Source organism: Rhinolophus ferrumequinum, chromosome 14 (genome assembly GCF_004115265.2).
Source record: "Rhinolophus ferrumequinum isolate MPI-CBG mRhiFer1 chromosome 14, mRhiFer1_v1.p, whole genome shotgun sequence".
Classification (NCBI taxonomy): Eukaryota; Metazoa; Chordata; class Mammalia; order Chiroptera; family Rhinolophidae; genus Rhinolophus; species Rhinolophus ferrumequinum.
The window spans coordinates 17652601-17677634 of NC_046297.1; the positions used below are offsets into that span (position 1 = coordinate 17652601).

The 25034-nt window shown below is 41.1% G+C and overlaps 2 protein-coding genes across 14 annotated transcripts in view; one reads left to right on the forward strand and one right to left on the reverse strand.

Annotated features, from left to right (window-relative positions):
* ASPH (aspartate beta-hydroxylase) overlaps positions 1–18649 on the forward strand; it is a 202867-nt gene extending 184218 nt beyond the window's left edge. For all 13 annotated transcript variants that reach the window (XM_033126574.1, XM_033126578.1, XM_033126575.1 and 10 more), the window contains 3 exons: positions 3905–3996; positions 4369–4502; positions 15742–18649. In XM_033126574.1, the coding sequence (XP_032982465.1) occupies positions 3905–3996; positions 4369–4502; positions 15742–15892 (377 nt within the window). In that variant the 3' untranslated portion in view covers positions 15893–18649. The remainder of the gene's footprint in view (positions 1–3904; positions 3997–4368; positions 4503–15741) is intronic.
* Positions 18650–18785: 136 nt separating this feature from the next.
* CLVS1 (clavesin 1) overlaps positions 18786–25034 on the reverse strand; it is a 154544-nt gene continuing 148295 nt past the window's right edge. The window contains exon 6 of the mRNA XM_033126591.1: positions 18786–19769. Within this exon, the coding sequence (XP_032982482.1) occupies positions 19682–19769 (88 nt within the window). The 3' untranslated portion in view covers positions 18786–19681. The remainder of the gene's footprint in view (positions 19770–25034) is intronic.

The window sequence follows — 25034 nt, forward strand, 5'->3', positions numbered from 1 at the left end:
TATGTTGTTTAAAAAAAACTGACATAAATTACTTCTCACCTTATCGTAATTATATTTTCTAATTCCTGCTTTTATATTTTTCTTCCTCCTCTTATTCTTTTTGATAGTTTATTTTATTTTTTTAAAACTTTTCAATTGAAACTCCGTAGTAAATTTATTTTCATTCTTTCTTCATTAATAAAGACTTCATTTAAAACTGTGGGCTGATCTCTGGATACAGCTTTGGATATATTCAATAAGCTGTAATGTATGACATTTTCACTTGTGTTGTTTCCAAGAAAAAACTGATTTTCTATCTTGATTTCCATTTTGACTCAAAATAATTTGAGTGTGTGTGTGTGTGTGTGTGTGTGTCTGTGTGTCATAAGCATGTATTTTCCAACCAGTTGCAGTTAATTAAGTAGAAATTAATTTCTAGTTACATATTTTTTGTCAGAAAAGAATGTAAATCACATAGTTTCTCTTTCAGGAAGTTTTTATTAAGGTTCTTTGTGGTCTTTTGTTTGTGGTTCCAGGCTTCTGGGAGGAATCCAGTAACTACTTTCTAGAAAAAAATGCATAGTTTAAAGAATTTTGAAGGCAATGAGTCTCACAGCTTGCACAGAAGCAGCTGGAATGTCTAAGGGCAGATGCACTCCCAGCTGCTGTAGCTCAGAGACAGAAGAGAGAATCTTGTGGCAGTTGGGGTCGGGGAAAAATGTAAGGGAGGCAGGGAAGTTATTTAGCCACACTGAGAGCTCAGGTTCAGACCAAGAGACTGATGAATATTGGACCTAGTAAAGACTTAGAATTGTCTAGTCTAGTTAGGAAAAGATGCTGCTAAGTAGTTGAAGGCCTTGATGCATCTGGAATTTTCTTTTCTATCCAAATGGTAACTGGGAATTATGGTATAATCAGTACTATAATCACTACTGAAGTATATTTATTCCTTTTTAAATGATCAACTTCTTTGAGTTGGAGAAAAAAGACAGAATCAAGAAACATAAATAAGGATTTTACCCCACAGATAAGTTCTCAAATTGCTAGATGAATGTTACAGAATATCTATTTTGCTCACATGTGTTAATTGTCACCAACAATGTACAAGTATGCTTCCCATGTGTAGTCATTCCTTCTTCCAGAGTCTGTAGGAGATGGTGCTAACTGATCCCAGGAACCCTCCTGGATGAGCTAGTTCAGACTGAACTTCTGAATCCTTCTCCACACAGTGTTCTGGGTAACCAGTCTTAATTAGTCAGAGTTGTCATGCAAGGTGAACCTGTTATCATCCCAGTAGTAGATAGAGCCTTGAACCTAAAAAAGATACAACCCAAGACCTTTAAAAATCCCAACTCCATGAATTTCTCTCATAAATGTATTCACATATAAATGAAATATTCATTTGATTCTTTCACATCTGCATGGCAGTTAGATCTCTTCCTAGGGCCATTTTCCCAAAGAAACGAAGCTTACCACTTGAGAGTTACTTTCAATTGGTGAGGAATAATAAAACAACAACAAAGCCACACTGAGTTCAGCTCTGAACAGTTTCCTCCTCACCTGAGTGGTTTGCTCCAGAGCTGCCTTCTATCCCATCATGCAACAGAATGATCAATTATGCTTTAAAGCACAGGCTTTGGAGACCAACAATTCCTGGGTGGGAGGGCTGGCTGCACCACTTGTTAACTGCGATGTGGGCATGTTCCGGGATATCTGAGCCTGAGATTCCTCATCTGAAAAATAGCAGTGAAGTTACTGTCTCAAGTATAGGCTTGTCACAAGGATCAATGAGCTCTCACGAAAGGTCTGACATATAGTTATTCAATAAATACTATTTTTTATTACATAATAATCATACCTTATGTAACAATAACGGTAATGGAGAGGCAGTGTTAGGTCATGGTGAAGACCATGGAGTCTGGGTCCAGCTGGGCTGGAATTCCTGCTGTGCCACTTACTGTGTGACCCCGGTGCCTCAGTTCCTCTTCTATAAAATACACCACCAGTAGCGCCTCCCTACCAAGTGTTGTGGGCATCCAACGAGTCATGGTACACATGTGGTTCCTGGCCCACCGTGAGCACCATGGAGCCACTGCTGCATTCCTGCCCGCAGGGTAGCATGTGAATAGTGAAAACTCCCAATGGCGATCCACGAATGCACAGCATCTCCTACACAGCTTCTCCCCCTACAGAGCATCTGCGTTTACAGACTGAAAAACATTCATGTGTCTAAATGGCTAGAGGTGCTCTCTAATCCAGTCCAGACCGAGTGGCAATCCTAGTGACACATCTATGAAGTCACCCATTCGTTACCCATCACTCAGGTGAGAGAGACACGGCTGTTCTCCAAGGGGCCCGTGGGAAGTCCAGCCTCCGCTGGTTGCTCCTTACGCCACCAGCCTTCACTTAACCACTGCCTCAGCAGCACAGAACCCAAAACCCGGGAGTCTTGCCAGGCTGTCCCCAGATCCTGCATGTGGGAAGGCATGGAAAGCTAGGGCTTAAAAATGCTTTATAACTTATATAGGAATATTTATTCCAACTGACATTTATCATTCAACGCATATTGAGTACTCCATTAATAACTAAAAGTAGCAACTAACATTTTCCTTAATTAAGAGGCAAAAAGATTGCTGCTTAGAAAAAGTGAATGGGGATATAGAAGCTGTTTTCTAAAGTATCGATTGAGGAAAATACCTACAAGTTGCATTTCTTGTAACTCTCATCCTCAGTACATGATTGTCTTAGGACACAACTAACTTCTGTTAAATAAAACTAAACTCTGCTTTAGATGTAGCAGTCCCCTGTAGGGATCTTAACTAGGGAATTAAACTATTTCTATCTTTTAACAAATCCAGTGTTTTACTCCTCCATGAGAGCAAATGATGCTGTGTACATTCCTGAGCTCATCTTCCCTAAGAAACGCGATTTTGTAGATGATGAAGAAATTTGCATAGTCTAGGATGCTTAAGACGATGTCCCCAAATCTGTGTTCCTGACACAGTCACTCAGAAAACATCAGCTCCAAAGACCTTCTCCCCTCTTCATTTAAATCCTACTCTCTATCAACATATAAAGGATGATCTTACATTGAAAAATACATTGAATTCCAATTTAAAATGATGTTTAGGTAACTCTTTAATAGAGTCCTAGACATGCATGTTTAGGTTAGAAATATGAGCTATTTTCCTCCCACAGCAGGTGTGTTAGTTTACTGTGGCTGCTGTACAAGTTACCACAAACGTAGTGGCTTCATATGACACAAACGTATTATCTTTACAATTCTGCTGATCGCAAGTCTACAGCGTGTCTCACTGGAATCAAAGTGTTATCAGGGCTGCATGCTTTGTGGAGGTGCCGGCTTCTAGAGTCTGCCCCCGTTCCTTGGCTTGGAGTCCCTGTCCGCCTTCAAAGCCAGCGCTGGCTGGCCACATCTTTCTCATTCCCATCACACTGACAGACTCTTCTGTCTCCCTCTTCCACATTCGAGGAGCCTGTGATTACACTGAGCCCATCCAGTTAGTCCAGGATAAGGTCCCCCGATTAGAAATCTCAGTATCACCTGCAACCTTTATTTCCCCTTGCCGTGTAACGTAACATATTCATCAGTTCCTGGGCTTACGACGTGGACATCTTTGGGAGGGGCAGTTATGCTGTCTGCTGCAGGAAGAAAAGTAAGTGTTCAATCTGTGCCCTGTGCATTAGACATCCTTCGTCAGATAGTCCACCAGTGGGTGGAGAATTCCAGTGCTTGCTTGACAGTCACTTCTTATTGGAGCAAACCCCATTGTCTTCTTGTATGTACTCAGCCTTCTCGTTCCTACAATGAGAATGAAAATATAGATCACATATGGTCAAAACAGGTTGAGTTAAAGCTTTACTGTGATTTGTTTCTGACAGTGGTTTTCCTCATTCATTGTTCTAGGAAGAAAAAATGAAAACGCCTGTAAAGGAGCTCCTAAAACCTGTTCTTTACTAGATAAATTCCCCGAGACAACGGGATGCAGAAGAGGACAGGTACCAAGAATGTTTTCATTGCCGCGAGGAACACAATTATGTATTAGCAATAAAGGAATGCTGTCATTTACCAAGAAATGGTTATTTCCTTTGCCCCAGCAAATGCCTCTTTTTTTCACTCTCTTCTAATGAAACATAATTTCATGTGGTTGACATCAGAATTGCGGGTGGAAAGTGTTCAGTGTGTATAGCTTTGTGGAAAATGGGAGTACTTATTTTTAGTTCCTTCACAAAGATAAAATGAGAATATTAATTCTGAGTCTTACAGAGGCTCTAATCCAAATTGACAATAATTTTGTATTGTCACTTTAATTAAGCCATTCTCCCACACCTTGATAAGTGGAAGAACAGTGTGTTCTATTTTCTGCACAGATCAAATATTCCGTCATGCACCCAGGAACTCACGTATGGCCACATACGGGACCCACGAACTGCAGGCTCCGAATGCACCTGGGCTTGGTGATTCCCAAGGAAGGCTGCAAGATCCGATGCGCCAACGAGACCAAGTATGTTTCCTCCCGTCGTTTTCTTTCGTATCCATCACCTCTGAGGAGGGATGCTCGTTACAACTAAGCTAGATTCCATTGGATTCTTTCTCTTCCTTTGTTAACTGCCATAGGCTGGGGTGGGTGATATTAATCCACAGTCTGTAGTCTCTGTCCCTTCTTTGTCCTTCCTGGTGGTCTGGACTTACTCCCCAATCCCGAAGCTGCCTTCTGTAGGGATTTATGCCCAGAGCACTTGCAGCTGATTCATCAGCCTTCTTGCTTCTTTCTAGATGGACAGACTTGCATTCAGAGTCAGCTAACTTGTACTGAGCCCCACACCTCTTACACAGTGTGTGTGTTGCTTTCCTACTTCACTTATTTAGCAATGCAAAGAGACCCCATTTCTAAAGAAAACACCTGGTGATATTTATGTTTTGCTCCAGAGGAGTCAAAGGGTGCCATGGAAGCTGGCTGCCTTTTTCAAATCCCAGCTCTGAACCCTGGGTACCCTTAGCCAGTTACTTAATCCCCTCAAGCCTCAGCCGCCTTACTTATGAAATGGCAATGGTACTATCTGCTGTGCAGGACTGTTGTACGAGCAAATGATGTAGTGCATACAAGGTGCTTAGCCCAGGCCTAGCACGAGTAGAGATGGGACTGTTAGCGCTACTTCTCCCCGTGCCTTTTCCTGTCCTACTCTTATTACTCCCTTCACCTAGAATGCGCCTCTTTCCCTCATCCAAAATAAATCTATTACTAAGACCCAATTTAGTTTCATAAAAAGGAACCACTCTTCTGACTTCTTAGGGTGTGTATAGCGTATAGCCTCAACAATCCTGTTCTTTATCTTCCATTGCTTTTTATGAATTAGTATGCATTAGCCAAATTGCTATGACTGGGCTGTAAGCTCCTAGACAGCAGAAACCAAGCTGTTGTCTTCTTACACATTTCTCACGGTCCTTAATAGAGGACTGGCGGAGGCGGGTGTTCAGGAGTGTACAGAGTCACTCATTTGGTTATTGGCAGATTCCTGCCTGCCCGGCGTGGCACAGCAGCAGAGTGCGATGTGAGATTCACAGATGATTCAGATGGAGGACCTTCCTCTGCCACACTTGTCTAATCAGGGAGGTGCTACAGCTCACAAGTCATGGGTCATAAGAGAGGCACAGATAAAAATGCTACAGAGGGTTCAACAGGCAGCTAGCTCATTTGCCACTGAGGTTTGAGAATCTTGACAGTGGAGATTTTTAAAGATAGGAAGGATTTGGACATTGAAAGCTAGGAGAGAATGGCATTCCAGGCTGCAAGAACAGCATCTACAAAGGCGTAGAAGCCAAAAATTACAGGCCACATACGAGGAATACTGAGTGATTTCAGCAACCGAGGGTATAAGATTCTGTTTAAAAGGTAACCTGATACCCATTAAAATTGTGAAGCGTTTATTTGAACGTCCATCCATTTGAATCAGGCAGCATCACACCAAACGTGGTTAGGAGCATTCCACCTGCAGGACCTTTTATAGGCAGGTTTTTATAGTGAAAACACTGAAGCAAAGCAAAAAAAGTATTTGGTTATAGCACAGCAGTCGTCTTATTTGGGGAAGCGCGGTTGGCTGTTTGTGACTGACTGGCGATTCCTAACTTTCCCTTTCTCAGATTCGAGTGCGTTGACTCTGGCTCAGGTTTCGGATGCAGGCTTCCAACACACTGGAGCCACCCCAGTCTAATGGCCTCCTGGTTTAAGTACTTAAATAGTACCTGTAGGATAACGCAGGAGACTTTTTAGCATCTCCTATCTATTCTGCCTATAGACAACCGGAAACAAAATCACTAGATGAAAATAAATAGAAGTCCACTTAGGAACAGGTGGGGAGAGGGAGCTGTATGGAACCCATCCTGGTCATTAGAGGCCTGAGGTGGCGAGAAGCCCAGGTTGAAAGAATGGGTGTGACAGTCAAGAAGGAGAGCAGGGGGACAGTGTCGGAAGCCTAACCAAGAAGCCAAGGTGGGTTCAAAATGCAGAAGTGACCCTGGGAGACCTGCCAGCAGCATATCTGCAAGTGGATTCCCCCCGCCACCCCGAGGCTATCAGCAAACGCCTGGTTACCAGACTGGACAAAGGAAACGACTGCCAACCGCTCTCTCACGTCTCGAACACGACTGGGTTAAGTGCCTTCAGCTGCCAGAAATAGGGACTGCGTATAAGCCCCAGGCCTGCCACTCACTTGGAGGGTCATCTTGAATGAGAAGCTTATGTTGGCAGCCCCTCAGTTTCCACGGTGCTGAAGTACAACCTGCTTCACAGGACAGTCGGTGCCTGCTGATAACAATGCTTTGCAGATGGTGTGTTTGGCACAGTGACAACTGAGAAGCACTTGCCCCCCACCTACCTATGGCTGAGCCGGGCAGGTGACTTTGTAGGTGATGAAATGCGTCACGTTCTCACATCCCTGAGGAGCCGGTCAGCATCGGTGCCTTTCAGCCTCACCCGGATTCCTGGTCAGCAGCCTCCTGCCTGTCCCTCCTGTTGTTCTGGCTTTGCGTTGTGTCACATTCTCATCCTTAATTATCCTTCACTCGTGGGTCGTTGGGTCAGGCTAAGAACTTTATTACCAAAAGAGTGTTATTCGAAAGAGAAACGGGTCAATTAAATTCGAGGACTGTGTAATGCTTCTAGTGGAAATAGCTATCTGAATAGTACACAGTGTATGAGCTCTGAGGACAGGAAGACTGTAACATGCAACCTGGAAGTCTCATGCTGTTATTGTAGAAGGACCGTTAGTATGGGAACAGAGGCACGTACATCAAGAAATCAGGCTTCCTTGGGCTAGGCGACAGGAAGCAATTTTTCAGAGCTTCTCAGCTTCCAGGAGAGGAGGTAACCTGTAGCGATTTGTGTCTGGTAGTTTTCAGGTTTCAATAAACACATTGCTGTTTCTCCAGCATTGCCGACTCCTGCTAGCATGCGTGTTTAAATATTCCATCACTACAAAACACAGCACAGTGCTTTTCGTCTGAAGAGGAGCTTGCAGGTATGCAACCTTCTAGCACTATAAATAAAGTGATCGTTGAAAATTAACAGATGCTTTCTGATTGCATCTTCCTGCTACATAGTTTGTAAAGCACAGAAAATCTCGATAATAAAAGCAAATATTGATCTCAATACTCAGAGACAATGCCCGGATGCTTCTGAATAGCCATGTTTATATACACGTGTTCGTGATGGTGGTGAACATAGTAATAATATGTATCATGCTTACCATGTGGAGAGCACAGCTGTAAGCACCCTGCATATATTAATTCATTAATCCTCACAACAATCTCATGGGATTATTAAAATCCCTATTTTACAGCTAAGAACACTGAGGAGACGCTAAGTAGCTTCCCCAAGCTCAGTTACCTCAGCAAGTGTTGATATTTGTATCAGTTTCTTGGGGCTGCCATAACAAATTACTACTAACCGGAGGGCTTCAAACAACAGAAATGTATTCTCTCCTGGTTTTGGAGGCCAGACGTCTGAAGTTAGGTTTCAGCAGGGCTGGTTTCTTCTAGAGACTGAGGGAGCATCCGTTCCCTGCCTGTCTCGGGGTTTCGGGGGCTGCCAGCGTTCCCTCGTGTGCGTTGGCTTCTCGATGCGTCGCTCCAGTCTCTGCTTCTCTCATTGCCTCACCTTCTCTCTGTGTCTTCTCCCTTTCTCTTTTCTTATAAGGGCACTTATCATTGGATTGAGGGCCCGATCTAGTCCAAGATGATCTCGTCTCAAGGGTTGTAACTTAATTACAGCTGCAAAGACCACTTTTCCAAATAAGGTTACACTCACAGGGTCCAGGTGGACACATTTATGTTGCAGAGGCCACCACCATTCAGGGCACTATTGTGGGGACCCAGGGTTGGTCCGAGGCAGCCTGGCTGGAAAGTCCGTGCTCCTAGCCTCCACCCCATAGACTCACTCTACAGGTGTTTTGGGCTTTGGGTTATGCTGCGGCTATTGATAAAATTGGGATCAGGCTATACTTATAAGGTGATCCCCGCAAATGCTGGCTTCCATTGCAGACCAATGGGCTATCACGTAGAGAAGGCAGCTGGGGAGTCTCCCTGTCGGGGCTGTTTGTTTGTGTCACCCCTGACAGGCCAGGCTTTGTGGCCTGTGGAATGAGTCCTGTTACCATGAGCCCCATCTTGACCCAGAGCTGAATGAACTTGAGTCAGCGGATAAACATGCCACCGCCACCAACAAGTGAGAATTGTCAGAATTGTCACCCTCATGGACTGGCCAAGTTGTGTGAGCTTTGGATGATCCCAGCGAGGAGTTCTTTCTTCCGAGTCTCCAAGAGGGACTCCAGGACATTCTAGAACCTGCAAAGGGAAAGAAAAGTGACCGTGCACTGTCCTGGAGACTCAGCATTATTGCCTGCGAAGGACCAGCCTGAAATGTGGGACAAGATTGATAAGTAGCCAGGAAAGCATGCGTTGTTGTTAGTGTCAGCGACAGACTGAAGAAATGAATTGGCAATAAGTCATTGAATTCCTCTCTGTATTGCTTTCCAGATAATGGCCTCTTCCCAAATACCTCAAGTATTTTATAACATGTTTTTTCATTAATCTCTCAAGTTTCCAATTAGGAAGATTGTGTGGAAAGCATGCTAAAATATTAACAGTAAGAGAGAGACTTAATTTTTTTAATCCACCATGAATCCTTCATAGATAACATTTGTTTTGTTTTCATAAAGTGTCCAAGAAGATAAAGTAAGTCTTAAAATTTTCTAATCACATTATAGAAGCTCTGAATTAACGAAATCATTTACAACCAAATATTTTTGCCTCTCCTTCCATCTTTTTGTTGTTGTTAGTTTTCTTGAAATCATGAATCTTGTGTTTCAGAAAATATATCCGTCTTCTATCAAAATTGTAATGTGACTCTATCCACAAATCACCGTTCAAGTCTGCCCATGTGGGACCAAAAAAAAAAAAAAAAAAACATTTTTAACTGGATATCTTTCCTGAACATTTGTTATTGAATAGTAACATCTTGTCCTCTTTTTTCTTTTACTTGAGCAACTTGGTGAATTAAGAACATCAGTAAAGTTTCTTAACCCCTGTTCTAGTTAACATGGTGTGTTTAGGCTACTTATAAGCATAGATACATATCTACACCTCCACAGGGAGTGGCAGTTCTTACATTGAAAATGAATTGTGTTCAAACATTTGTTCATTGAACTGATGGCTGAGAAGTTGGAGAGTTGGAATCCATTTTCCCATGGCAATATCAAATGATGTGCAGTTTCCTGGGTCAGCCCCCAAACGCTTTTAACTCATGACCTTTATTAATGGGGTCTGGAACTAGTGACTATTTTTGATAATGTTTCTATGGGAAAAATGTATCCTGAGTTCTTCAGGATACATTTTTACATTGTATAAAAATGTATACAAATAGATTTTAACATTATGCTTCTTCAAATTAAGCAAATTGAGAACTGAAGTCACATTACCTGGGTACAAATTCTGGCTTTCCTTCTTATTAAGTGTATCCTTAGACAACATGCATAACCTCTCTAAGCCTCGATTTCTTCATCTGTAAAATGGGAAGAATAAGAACGTGTCCTTTTCTGGTTTTAATTATTAACGTAATCCATATAAATGCATTCAGCACTGTATTTGCTAAGTATAGTATTCCGTATATTTGAGCTTTTATTGTCCTCTTATCTGATTGCTGCAGACATGGAGACTTTTGTCCCTTCCATTCCAGACAGTAAAACCAAGCACTTCTGTGACATTGGAGGTAGTTCCTGTAACCTGGAGGGCACACTCTGGCGGGAATGAGGGTGGGAGCTTTAAGGAGATAGGAAAGAGGAAGGAGGTAGGAAGCCGGCATGGGTGGGGCCAGGGCTGGTGGAGGAATGGCACTTACACAAATGGGGACTGTGATTTCATAGACCTGGGGCTGGGAGGGATGCCGGCAAAGGGGGGTGCGCAGGAGCACAGCGGATAGCAAACCCCCCATTTCTCCTTTTCTTCCCCATGTTCCCCCCACCCCGAAATAGAGATACAGGGGAAGGGGACAGTGGCATCCCATCTCTGCGGCCTCAAGAGTTTTCCTCTCCCTCTTCCCTTTCTTTGTCCTCTCCTGTTGGCTTTCTTAGCTGTGTTACAGAGCCCTCTGCTCTGGGGTGACCTGGGACCAAAAGGAGGACGTCAGAAACTACAGAGAGAGGCAGCCGGGGGTGGGCAGCAGGGCTGAGTCTGGACCCCCAGACCTACTTGGAGAGGAGAGAAGGCCAGCAGCAGCCTGTGGAATCGCTCGCCCCTAGAAGCCTTGTGAGGTGTACTGGGGGTGCTTGTGTACAAAGCTTGTTCAAAGAGATTCTTTGGGAAGTTAGCCACCTTTTGTTGAAATGAATATTTTGACATTAAATCAGCAAATCTATACCCATTTCTCAGTTGAAAGCTTGTTCAATATATCTTGGGAAGTGTAATATGAAGACTAAAATACTAACCAATAGCTTGGCTCAGAGAACTAAGAGAATTTGGGTGCTGGAAAAAGCCTGAGAAGCATCGTTTCCAACTCTATCATTGCACAAATGGGGAAACTAAGGTCCCTAGGTGAAGTGTTTTGTCAGTCACATGGCTAGTTAGCAGCACTCAGGTAAAAAAAACGCGTGTGTCCTAGCTTCCAGAACAGTGTTTTGTCCAGATAGATAGATGATAGATAAGTGGGTAGAGGTGGGTAGGTCAATGGATGGATGGATAGGGAGGGAGGGAGGGAGAGTGGGAGGGAAGGAGAGAGGGAGGAAGGAAGTGGGGTGTGTGTGTGTGTGTGTGTGTGTGTGTGTGTGTGTGTTTCAGTCTGTATGTTTTAGGAGTAGAGAGAGAAGAGAAGAGGTGATAATGCAGTTCTGCATTTCAATCCCATGGTGTGCCAGAATTGCCAAAGGAGTCATTGCCATTGGAGAATTTCAATAGCTCAGAATCCGTAAGAGCTGAATTAGTATCCTTATTGCTGAACTCTTTAACCCTCTTCTGTATTCCACTCAGCCTGTTTAAATACCATACTGGTCACCTCAGCATAGCATCAAGGCATACGAATATCCCCTAGTACCGTGATCTAAAGGTTTGGGCTGTAACAGAGCAAGTCTAGTGACTTCCTGTTTCTTCCACAGAATCACAATATCCCTGCAGACATCTGAACTTGCTTCCATATGATTCCTTTCCTGGAAAATTAAAACCCTGTCATTTGCCTACCTGAGAATGTTTTAGAAAGATCACTGAGATACAATCTGCGAAGTTTTTAGGTGGAAGACTCCATAAGCAACTAGTATCATTACTTAGCATTATTAATACTGATGGTAATTCTATGACAAAATTACAGTTATTAGGTATGTGCTGCCACCATTATATCATTATCGTTAAGTATCATAATTTGAGAAATTGAGGAATTATGTGATATCACTTTGTCTTGTGGCCAGATAGTCTTGTATCTTTTTGAAAACCAACGAGAGGCATTCTTTTCTCATCATGGTAAGAAATTATAGAAATAAGCCAAAGTAGCCGTCCAGGGAAAGGTGTGCAGCCTCCCATCCCCAGTCCAGCTTTTCCGAACCCTCTGAGCAAGGCCATGCAGGCCCCTTCTTTCAAAGGCCGCTCTGAAAATCCTTGCTTCAGATGGCTCTTCCCATGCCATCTTGAGTGGAACTTAATCATATTTAGTGGAACTTTTTTTCACAAAGCAAGTAGCCTGAAAACTCTTTCTTTGCATTTCAATGAGAGTCTTTCTTTTTTATTCAGAAGAGATCCAAGGACCTTTGACATCCTTGTACCCTGCCTCTTTCTGTTGTGGAAAACCCTCATCCTTTCCCAGGCTGGTGATACAGCTCTCATATAGCCCCAGTTCATTTCAGTCTGCATATCCCGTGGGTAAGGTGCTAGTGTCCCTTCCTTTCCTCCTCTTAGAGTCATCTAGCCCTGATAGGTGATCTAAGGACACCATTTTTTTAAGTATTCAGAAGGAATCTACATTTAAGGATCTATTAAGTAATTCAGTATCTTTTATATTAAGTAGTTGAGCATCTTTGCTGTTTTCTGAGCAAATGTATGGAAGGGCAAATAGACGTCTCACAGGACATACTACCCCATGAGCTTTACAGCCCTAAAGAAATCCAACCCTTTGGAATATCTCCTAGATTTGATGTTTCAAAATTGTTTAATCAATGGTTGACATTAGTCCATATTTGATTTTAAATATCTGAACAAACATCTCGTTTGTTACCACAAACGAGTGGTAACTTAAGTGCCACCCTTACAGACACTGCTGTTCTGTAAAGGAACCAGTGTGTTCCAGCGCTAACAGCCTTGGCCACTTTACAGGGAATTTATGTTCATGAATGGAAATGGAATGTTCAAGATTTGTCTTCCATCAAGCCTTCTGATGGAAGAAATCTTTGCCCTTTCTTATACCTATCAGGATCTAGTGAAAAAATGTCATTTTGTGCAACCTAGAATTTTCTAGTTAGCTTTAATTGCTTCCGGTGTTTTAAGTAGATTTCAGATTCTCTGTCACCCACAGAAATACTGAGAATCACTTGTCAATGCAGCACAAAGTATATTTCAAAGATTGTCTTAAATGTTTGCTATCTCGTCCCCTTGAAAGAGTTCCGTTTTCTCAAATGAAGGCTGATTCATGCAGATGGATGCTGAGGCCGTTGTTGGTAACTTTATACCACATCCCAATGTTATTACCTCTATGTTTTATCTCTGCCCAATTTTTTGAATATTTTCCTTCCTCCTCTGCTTTATATTCTCTACCATTAATTGAATATCTTCTATGTGCCCACCATAAGTTCATGCTCACATCAAGTATACACATGAGGATAGAAAAGGCTCAAATATGCTAGTGACGCACCCGAGTCACATACTAGTAATGGCAGAGCCAAGAGGGTTAAATCTGCCTTCCTATAAATGACTTTTCCGTCATGCTGTGTGGCTTCTCTGCCCCTTTCCCTTGTGCCACACACTCCCCTTTACCTGTGCCATTTTTTCTTACTTAATTGTAGTAAACTGCACATAACATAGAATGTATCATCTTACTATTTTTAAATGTACAGTTCTGGGCACTAAGTGGACTCATATTGAGCTACCATCACATCATCCATCCTCAGACCTCCTTTCATCTTGCAAATCTGAAGCTCTGGCCCCACGGAACAATAGATCGCCATCGTTCTTTCCATCTATATGAATTAAACTACATATGTCACATATGTGGAATCATACAATATTTGTCTTTCTGTGATGGGTTTATTGCACGTAGCGTAACGTCCCAAAGGTTCATTCGTCTCGTAGCATGTGTGAGAATTCTCTTGCTTTTAAGGCTGAGTAGTACTCCATTGTATGTAGAGATCACATTTGGTATATCCACTCATCTGTCTGTGGACACTGGCTTGCTTCCGCCTTTTGCTACTGTGAGTCATGCTGCTATGACATGGGTGCCCTGCTTTTCCCTTCTGAGTACACCCCCTCACCTTATCGTCTGCCTATAGTGTAGGCTTGTCAGTGGTACCCATTAACATTGCTCCGTCCCACTGATGACACTAAGACCTAGAAAAGGACCACCACACTGTATATGCCATGAGTCATTTCACTTCTTTTTCTCTTGTCATTTTTTGTTTTTCTTGTGTTAAGCTTTGCCTTTCTTTTCAAGTTTGGTTTTACATGGTAATGAATACATACTCTGTCATTTATTTGAGTCTGTATATTTCTCCTGAGTCTGAATATTTCTGTCCTTTGTTATACATGGATGGAACTTCAATAGAACCCTTTGAACCTTCAGAGGAATCCTATCAAAGAGCCAAGCAATGCATGTTTATCGAATGCAAGATGGTAGGCTGGGCGTGTGAGGGAGCACACCAGGTGTGTGTGTGGGAGGCTCGGGAGAGCTTGGTGGATGTTTGTGACTTTATCAGTTACTTTAAATAATTTAGAAATTTTACTGTCAGAGTCTTTAATATATCTAGGATGAATTTGCCTCCCACCTCACCCCTACTCTCCCAGGACATTTGGCAATGACTGGAGACATTTTTTGCTTGTCACATTTGGTGGGGGAGTGCTATTAGTATCTAGAGGGTAGACGCCAGACACACTGCACAGAGCACAAGACAGCCCCCCGAACAAAGAATTATCTGGCCCCAAAATGTCAACAATGCCAAGGTTGAGAAACCCTGCAATATGTAATATGACTTAATTTAATACTGATTGATCACCTAGTAATGAACATAAAAAGGCACAAATCATTTTCCTAAGGAAAATGTCCTTATGACAATGCAATAACTTGAAATCAAGCTAGCATTTTACCCCCTATAATTTTAGTTACTTGCTAACCCAAGATATACAATTTTAACTTGTTGAGTGGAATTTTAATATCTAAAGAAGCTTTCCTAGTAAAAAGTTTTTGTTTTAAAAACAAAACTTAGCATTTACTATATTGGTAGTTACTACCTATTTGAAAAAGAAGAGAACATTAGCATGGTGAATAAACTTTCTTTGGATTTGAAAGGCATTGTGTAATTGCGCCCTGCAGATTCCTCTCTTGACTTCTTTACTTAAAATTGCACTATACTTAGATCTTAGCTCCTGTACAGATATCTTAGGAAGCAGTGCTATCGGCCCTAAAGGGTGTTTTGATGGAAAACACTCCATGGATAACCCACTTGCTTCACAGATGACATAAAAAATATAAACCATCTACCCTTCCATAAAATGGAACTTTTTTCCATAAAGTGGAGCTTTAACCAATGGAATGTTTTGAAAAGAGAACGCTTTGGAGATGCTCAGAAACCGTTCCAGGTATCCTATGGGGCATAGAGAAGCTAGAGAGCTGGTCACTGCATGTAGGTCTAAACTCATCTCTGAAACTCCAGGGAGGACTCCCTGCTGTCACTGACCGGAAGTTACCCTGGGCATGAGCCTGGACACTCTTGAATGTTTGTCCAACTAAGCAAGCCTTCCTAAGTTCCTAACAAGAATAAGGATGCTTTCATCACCAGTCTGCTGCCCTTTGTACACCTTCAGTGCTGAGCGTTCAAAATAGGTGTTCATGGTAAGAATCCTGAAATTCTTTCTTAATCACTAAGGAAAGAATAAAGCCCGGCCTGAGGGGTCCAGTTATCTGGTCATACTGCAAAGGTTATCCTGACAGTACCTTCCTATACATAGATATAAACCGATTCCCAGGCACAGGAATCACAAGAATCCATGTGTTTCTGTTTCAGGACGTGGGAAGAAGGCAAGGTGCTCATCTTTGACGACTCCTTCGAGCACGAGGTGTGGCAAGATGCCTCGTCTTTCCGGCTGATATTCATCGTGGATGTGTGGCACCCAGAGCTGACACCCCAGCAGAGACGTAGCCTTCCTGCAATTTAGCATGTCATTCAGGCTCAGGGCGCACTGGAGAGAGGCTGCCTTCTGGTTCTCTGTCCTTGGATGTGGGCATAGACGTTCAAACACCAAGGCCCTTAATTCCCTTGATTTGCAGCCTGAAATTTTCTAAACCTCCTCCTAGGGTTAGAACACAATAAAGGGACTGTTTGCCTCGCTACAAGTCACTTAGAAAATACCCTGCCGTATTTCATCTCGTGACAGCACCGATCTGGTGCCCGTATTTCAGGTGAATTCATGATAGCGTCTGCCTTGCCAGCCAAAGATATTTTTTTTCCGTTTAGAATAGGTTAAATCAGTGTACAGTGAAAATATATGTAGAAACTGTGAAAAGATTACTTTAGCCTGTAATTTTTCTATGCAATTATATTTTTCTAGAGTAGCTAGATGTTTTCATCACGTGCCACTACTTTTTTTGTTAATTTTAGCGACAAGCTGTGTAAATGCTTTATTTCTAGCTGTTTAATGGTAACTTTCCCACTGGACTTGGACTTCCCTCTTTTAATTATTTTCAGTCAACGATACTCATGCAAAAAAGCAATTTTATTTTCCTAATACAAAGGAGAAAGACATAATTACGCCAACGTCTATGAACTGTGCGGTTCCCTCCCTATTGAGTCCGTTTGCTTTCTTCATTGAAAGTCAAAGTGTCTTCATTTCTCTCCTCGCGACGCGAGTGGTGGAGATACTGTCAAAATAGCATTTCTTTCTGAGAGGAAGCTTTTACACTGAAATTAGACATGGAATCATTTTGTATTGAGTTATACAAATGCCACATGTAAAAAATTTTAATGCTAAGTATGAAGGCTTGAATAAAATTAAAAAAGTAAAATTTTCCCAAGTAAACATTTTCTCTTGGGATCTAGTAGATAGGTGGCTGCTAGGACCACTGTGCTGTCTGTGAGACGGGGCTGGGCTCCAGAGTGTCTTCACCTATTGTAGGTCCATGCGAGGACCAGTCTTTGAGAGGATTCCCATCACAGTTCTGTAAGAATATGAAGGATGGCAGAGTGGAAGACCAAGTGTGCCAGGTCCTGAGTGTAGGATGTCAAGATTGCTCTTTGAAAGAGTTTTCAAGACTCTTCCAGCCCCCTGGCTTGAGAAACTTCTGCTATTTAAGCATCACTTTGAAATAGCAGTTATTATCCATAGCTTAGCTTTACTGTTATCCACAGCATAGAAATAAGTTGAAAAATGATCTTGCCAACTCATTCCAAAGATGACAAGTCATTCATTTAATAAATTATTAATGCATTAAATTTTGTTTTTTAAAAATTAAAGCTAACCAGAAATGTTAGCTTTAAGAAGGTGATATTTGTGCACTGAATTTTAAGCCAATATGAACAAAAATGCTGAAAAAATGACACATAGGTTACCAAATGTCATTCACAGGTGTAAAAAATCACTTGTGCTTTCTTTTCCATCTAGCGACAAAGGAGCATGCTTTCTTGATCTCATTTGTAAACAGTTATTTCAAATAAAATGGACCTCTTTTGCTTCTCCTTAAGCATATTAGCTTCCAGGAGAAGAATTTGCAAAGTACTTTTTGTGTTCCCTTCTGTTTTGCCAGTGTTCAAAAGTCTCGCTGAAACAGCTGAAGTATGTGAGGAAAAATAGCAAAATTAATTACCAAAGTCCAGAAGAAAAAGCAGACTCTTGAAAAATAAAAAGGTATCTGTGTCCTTCAGTATTTATTGAACAGAGGAAATGACTGACAAAGAACAATACAATGCAATGCTCATGTGGTAACATTCATGTCACTTACTGAATTTGGTTCTTGTATGTATATTGCATACACATAAATTCAAAGTATAAGTTCTCATTGTTGAACCACCATCTTACATTCATGTAATGAAATTATGGAACAGAGTAAAAACTAGCTCTTAACTTAGTAATTATAATATGGTATTTAAAATCATGTCACTACAGTAGGATTCTAAATATTGCCAATTAAAAAGCTAAAATTGATATCACTGTTGCAAAGGTTGGCAATAATTGACTCCAATAGCATTTTAAATACTTGGATTCCACAACTATCTTATAAACCCAAGTAATAAAATGGATTTTCTAATTCACTTTAATTCTTCATCTTTCTTCCATATGTCATGGTATATAAGGAAAGTGTTTCAGTCACTGCATTGGTAAAATTGTTTCAGTGTTATTATTTTGTTATTTGAAATGTCTACAGAGAATAAATTGGTTTTATTAATACTGTGATGCAATTGGTTGAGAAATATTTTTAATTCTATTTCAATTTTATTTCAAGGGTGGAATACAAAAACTACTTATGTTATTATTCTCTACGAGTAGAAAAAAAATTAAAACACTAGATCCATTGAGAAAGAGATGTAATAAATGGTTAAGATTAGTAATAATATCCACTGGGGTGATTTGCGGCCAGTTCAATCCTTCTTTCCTTTGAATTTTTTAGCTAACAAATTAACCTTCCCAAATCCTTAAATTGTAACGTCATGTTTTACTGCTCATTATCAACTAAATTATTTTTATTTGCCATTGAGCACCCGCTGGTCACACTAATGGATGCCCATGTCATGCAGATGGCTGGGAGAAGAAGAGATACCTAAAAACATACAACTGGTTTTGGGAAACATGGCACAAGTAAGGATATCATATCCTATGATATCTTTATTTTTATCTAATTTCCTTTGAATGGACAGTGGGGGGGAGGGCTCCATTTCTAAGGAGAATAGACAAAGAAATGAAATGATCTTTGGCATTTCATCCTGCATTCCTAGTCTTCTCTTATTTTCATTACTTGCATATTTACCCATCCTTAAGGGCCTTCCTCCATGATTGAATACCTACCCACTCAGCACCGGCCAGGCCCTTTCTCTACCCTTTTAACTGGTGGCAGGAGGGTGGGGGGTTAAATGCTTTAGTAGCACTTTTCGCTGCTGCTGTGACCCCAGTGAAGGCCACTGGAATGGATTCATCAATCACTGACATGTGTTTTCGATGGGACCCTCCCCCCTTCTACTACCACCATCTTCAGACACACATAGCCTCTGGGAAGTCACACTGCAAAGATGAAGTAATCATACTTCAAATTGTGTGCCTTCTTTTAAAGTCAGCTCATCATAATCAGCTGGTAGCCTGACAAAAGGTGTGACATCAAAATCATTTCTGCAGGATATCAAAACAAGCAAATTGCAAATAGCCAGACCTCTGAGAACATGCTCTTAGGCTGAACAATTCGATGCTGGTGATGAGGTCAAAGAAAATAATTCAATAAGAATGGAAATTACTGGAGATACTATTGTCCCAGGGCTTTGTATGACATTAAACTTCACAATTGTGTCTGCACAATTTAATTCTGGTGTATCTACTTGGAAAAGCACTTACTCTTAAATTGCAAAAACTGGAGAGGATCTCCCGGTGATGTCTCAGAAAAATCTTTATCCTAATGCAGTGTGTGCGTCAAATTTAGTTTTTCTCTTTGCAATTCATTTAATACCATAAATATGAGAGAGGGAGAATCTTGTATACATAACTGCCTTGCTTCATCCTCCAATCCCCTCACTGAAAAAAAAAACAAAAAACAAAAACAAAACAACAAAACAGTGTCTCTCAAGTCTTTTTTGAACTCTGGCTGCTCCAGCCAGCAGCTCGTGACAGTCATTACTGGATGGCAGGAGTAGAGGGTCTTGTGTCAAGCCAAATGCACGTGTCCATGTGGGTCAGTTGCTCATGTGCTTCCTGGGTGGCGTACCACTGAAGGCTGGCGCTATGCGGGAGCATGGGCTGACTCGGCTTTCAGTCCAGAGCCAAGAGTGGTTGAGTGTTTTCATTCTCTCCCTTCTCCTCATGTTTCAGGGTCCCAGCTTCTACCACAGACTGAGATCTAATAGGGAAAAGAAGGAGAAAGATATGATTACAAACAACTCATGGTGGCAACAATTTTGGAACCTTGGCATTCAGATTTTATATTCCCCTTATTACTCACGACACTCAAAATAATTCTCTCCCCCCTTTTATAGCTCTGTTTTCCTTACTTTTGTGTCTTTTACACCATATTTTTATGGGATGCGGGATCTGGGAATCTTCTTTGCAGAAATCTCATCTATTGGTGAAAGGAACACGAGTTCTCACTCTTCTCCAGTGTCTAAATTGTTCTATGGCTCTTGAGATGTGGAAAGTCAAATAAATTTTGTTGGAGTTTTAATGTTTCAAAATACTTTTTAGAGCCTTTCGATCAGATAGTAAATATAAACTCTACCGCTTCCTGGCTAAGGAGTTCTTAAAACTTTCTGGACCTTGATTCTCTCACCTGTAAAACAGAACTATCACCTGCCTCCCACATTGTTGACAAGGACTCAAACTAATAACCTACATAAAGTATTTGACATGTAACTGTACTTAAATTTGATGGAGCACTCTGTTACCACCATTACTGCAATAATATTAGTGACCTTAGTTTCTGATGCGTCCTTCCATACTGGAGTAATAACCATTTCTTTCCTAAGTTTATAACATGGATTGAAACTGAAATGATTCCTTAACTTATAGAAAGTTATGAGCTATGCACACAGTAGACATTGAATAGATGTTCACACACTAAAAAAAAAATTAGAAACATTAAGAAAATGGTTGAACTAAGTTGTACACATAAGCAAGCAAAATTTACAAATCTGTGCAGTAAATTGTTAACTCAGTAAGCCTGAGTTTCCCAAACCCTCCACATTTCAAAGATCTTAGGATCGTCCCTTGACTGGCTCCTCTAAATCCTAGGGTATCCTGCCTGATAAAAGTGTCTCTGTATACCTGAGACTTTGGGCCATGCCATATAGTATGTTAGCAATATAATTTATACTGAATGCCTGTTTTTGTATCCCTGGGCTTTGCGTCACTATACCAGTTTGACCTCTAGTGGCAAGAAGGCAGAAGAAGAGGAACTTAAGACTGAATAGCTAAGGTCGATTACACACACAGTGCATGGCTGTGGGACTGACCCCCCTCCCCACAATAAAAACCCTGGACACCAAGGCATGTGTGAATTTCCATGGTTGGTGACATTGCATGTGTTGTCACACATCATTGCTCAGAGAATTCAGCTCTATGTGACCACTGGAGGATGGACAACTGGAAGCTTGCAGCTGGTCCAGTGCACCTGGACTCCACCCAATGCACCTTTGCCTTTGCTGATTTTAATCTGTATTCTTTTCCTGTAACAAACCATAACTGTGAGTATAACAGCTTTTCTGGGTCCTGTGAGTCCTAGCAATTATCAAACCTCAGGGTGGTCTTAAGGACCCCAGAGAATATACTAACATTAGTATTTGTTTTTTATGCACCTACTATTGTAAGTTTTACATGTATTAACTCCCTTGTTTTCACAACTATAAGGAGTGGTGCTGTTATTGTCTCCATTAAGAGACCAAAAGGAGAAAAAAACAAAACTGAGAGACCAAAAGGAAAAAAAAATCAAGTAGCATAGGAAAGGCAACATAAATAGAGAGTGGAGAACAGGGCAGGTTTATCACCATCACACTGCTCCTGGGTGCAACTAAGGCTGCAGAGCTGTTTAGTTGAAATATTTAGTGTTCCTTCCACTTCTCCAAAAATAATTTTCTAAGATTCTTATATCCATTCGGGATATGTATGTACTGTAGAAAGCATAAAATAAAGAAATCAAGAAGCAAATCGGTACAATTGTCTCAAAGCAATGAGTTACTACTCTTTCAATCCAGCAAAACAGTCCAACTTTAGGTGCCAAGCCTAACTTTGAATGTAAAATGGATTCGTTTACTCCTGAGAAAGGGCAGAGGAAGTCCCAGGTATTAATTTAGTTCAGCTCTTTTACGTATTTTCTATGCATTTCTCTCTTTGCTTTAATTAAGGGCCTGATGTATGTAGGGGTGGGGAGCGAATGTGTTAATAGATTTATATGAGGAATGGAAAAGCCAAAAACCCGGAAGACATTAAAACAGACACAAACAAACATGAAGAAAACCAGAGCACAACCTCCCACACAGGGCAACTCCCTCCAGGACCTCGGACAGCTGCCTCGCTGTTTGCCTCTAGGCCCTGGTGAAAATGGAGGATACTGATGGCAAGTCCACTTTAGAAACTTTACACTGCATTTCTCTTCTTTTGGGCAAGTTGGCTTTCTTTTACAAGGCAAGTGAATCACAGCCACAGAGTTAAAAGGGACCTTTATCTAGATCAATCCATAGGAACTATTCAGTAAGGGGCCATGCAGCCTCTTCTTGAATATTTCCAATTTGAGGAACCCACTCCATGCCCCCAGAGGGGGAAGTCTGCTAGAAAATTCTTTAAATTACTAAAGCCTGTCTTTTTGTAACATCTATATACTGTTTCTGGTTCTGTCTTCTGGATCTACCAGAGTTTGTGTAATCCACCGAGTCCACGTAACAGCCCTTTAATTATTTATCTACTGCCTTCACCAAGGCTAACCAGATGCCTCTTGTGCCACGGTTTCTAAAACTTACCACTCTGGCCCTCTCCTTCATCTCTTCATCAACTGGTTGCCCACAGTGTGTCACTTCAAAATAGAATGAAATTATTGCTTCCTTTTTTTTCATTTTGTATGCTTTTGTTGAAGCACAGAAAATGCACCTAGAATTGCATTAGCCTTTCTAGCATTCATAACACAGCCAAGGGAAAATTTAGCTATATTTACACATGCTGTTGTTAAGCCATTGCTCTGTCATCTTGAAGGTGCGTGGTTGAGTATTAAATTTGGGCTTTTAAATTTGGCTCCAATTTTCATTCTATCTCCATCCTTTTGGATCTTGGAATTTGTTAACCATCCAAATTACTGTCTGTAGTTTCAGTGAGCACTGGATTTGTTTCTCAACTTTCCCTTCCCCTATTTTGGGAGCCACTACAAAAAAAAAGACTAACAAATTCTCAAATACTGAATTTTCAAAGTTATTTATTTATACTCCTCATGGTCAGAAATGTTTGTGAACGCTTCCTGCTATGTGCTAATGTTCAGAAACCTTCATGCTTTGGTGGAAATATTGTTTCACCCTTTCACTGCATTAATTGATTTCAAGTTTGTTCTCCAAAATGTGCCAAAAATCCACAAAAAATAACTACAGTATTTATATTTTTAAGTAAATACAGTTAGGGTGCTACATTATATTAAAATGAATGATTAAGTATTTCCTATTGTCATTCATTCTTGAAAAACACAAAAATATAGAAAAATGTACATGTGCTTTCCTAAACTTTCTCTGTGGAACACTCACAAAATTTTTTATAGTTTGAATTCGTGGGGTAATGTCAAACGCTGCAGTCAGTGGCTTGGAAATATCATTCGATTATAGTTGAACGTCACGGCGAAAGTGTTCAGTTACCCAGCCATAGACCCACACACAGGGAGCTATGATAGGAACACAGAGAAGACGGTGTTTGAGGGAAGGAAGGAAGGAAAAGGCTCTCGTTCGCACGATGACGTCATTCACGGTCCTTGTTCAGTCGACTCTCTCCTCTACTTGGGATCAAATTTGGATCTATGTGATTTCCTTCAATAGCTGTACTGACAGCAGAGACACAAAAGGCAGGCTGTTTTATTTTAGCTAATAAACTGTATGTCTTGGGTGAGTGGCAGGTAACAATTGAACAAGTCTGAGGAACTGAGCGAGCAGAACCAAACGTAATTTTGTTATCTGCATTTTCCCTGATGGAGAAAATGACCAAGCTTCTTTACTTTCAGCAGGACGTAATTCCATTTACCTCATCCCACAATGAACCTTTTACATACGTAACACTATATTGTGAAGTATTTCAACAGTACTGGAAAAACATAAGCAAATGTCGCTTTTATAAAAATCTAGTATGGATAAATGAAACTAAGGGAAACACCCTTCGAAAGTCTTGCCCTCAGTCCATTTAGCTGAGTCAAAGTGATCTCTGAGAAGGCTGATCAACTGCTCCTTGATAAAAATGTCTCCACCACTTGTAAACAGTGCTCAGGAATTGTGTATTTGGTGCACTAACCATGGAGGAGCCACTTGCTGTGATCTGTTGTCCAGATCATTCTTGGTGGTAATCTCCCCATTCAGGGGCTTTGCCATCTCAAGAGAAGCTTAACACTCCTGCTAAAATAAACATTCAGATTTTTCTCTAGGGTCCTCTTTCCCACACTGAAAGCCAGCTCAACCCCAAGGGCAGGCAGGGGAGTGATTTGAGCTATTTCAGACATCATTATCTCAGTGGTGTAGCAGGCTACCCTAACAAAGGCTGCATTCTAGTCTTGACAACCACATTTTGTTTTCCTCCTATTATGTTCTCATTCTCTCTCCCTCTCCCTCCTTCCCTACCTCCCTCCCTCCCTGCCTTTCTCTCCTCTTTTTACCTTCTCCCGATCTCTTTACCTCTCCAAAATTTGGAACTTTCCCCACTTCATATCATCAAAGATCTATAGACATGGTTTAATTTTTATTGATTCCAAAGGCAATTAAATTCCAGAAAGAACAAGATGAAGGTGGAAAACGTGTATCATGAGCTAGACCATTCTGCAGAGACTTCAATTGAACTGAGAGTTCTGCTCTCAGCCAGAGGTTTATTTCCAAAGCTTTATTTAGCTACCTTATCTCAACAGATATCACCACATATTCTTTTCACTAATGAATTTCCATGGCCTGGCTTCAGCAATGCAGACTCGAAATCAGAGCACAAGGAACTCTCCCCTTTAACCCCAGGAGTCACCAAGAGTTACAGAAGGAAAGCCAGCGCTGTAAGGAGCCTCGGAGTGATTCAGTCACACCCTCATTTGAATCAGACCCTACCCATTCGTCTTTTAGAGACCAACCTTATCACTTCATCAGGCAGGGTTCCACAGTCCTGGCTTTATTTCTTAAAGTCAACAAGGGGCTTGGTTTTTTGGAATAGTACAGGACTACCTAATACCCTGGTGAGAACTTCTAAACAGAAGTAGAGAATGTGGAGATAAAGCAATCTATCTATCTATCTATCTATCTATCTATCTATCTATCTATCTATCCATCTATCTATCTATCTATATCTATATCTATATCTATATCTATCTATATTTATATATATATATATATAGAGAGAGAGAGAGAGAGAGAGAGCCACAAAATGTATACACATTTTAAGAAAGGAAAAAAACTGTATT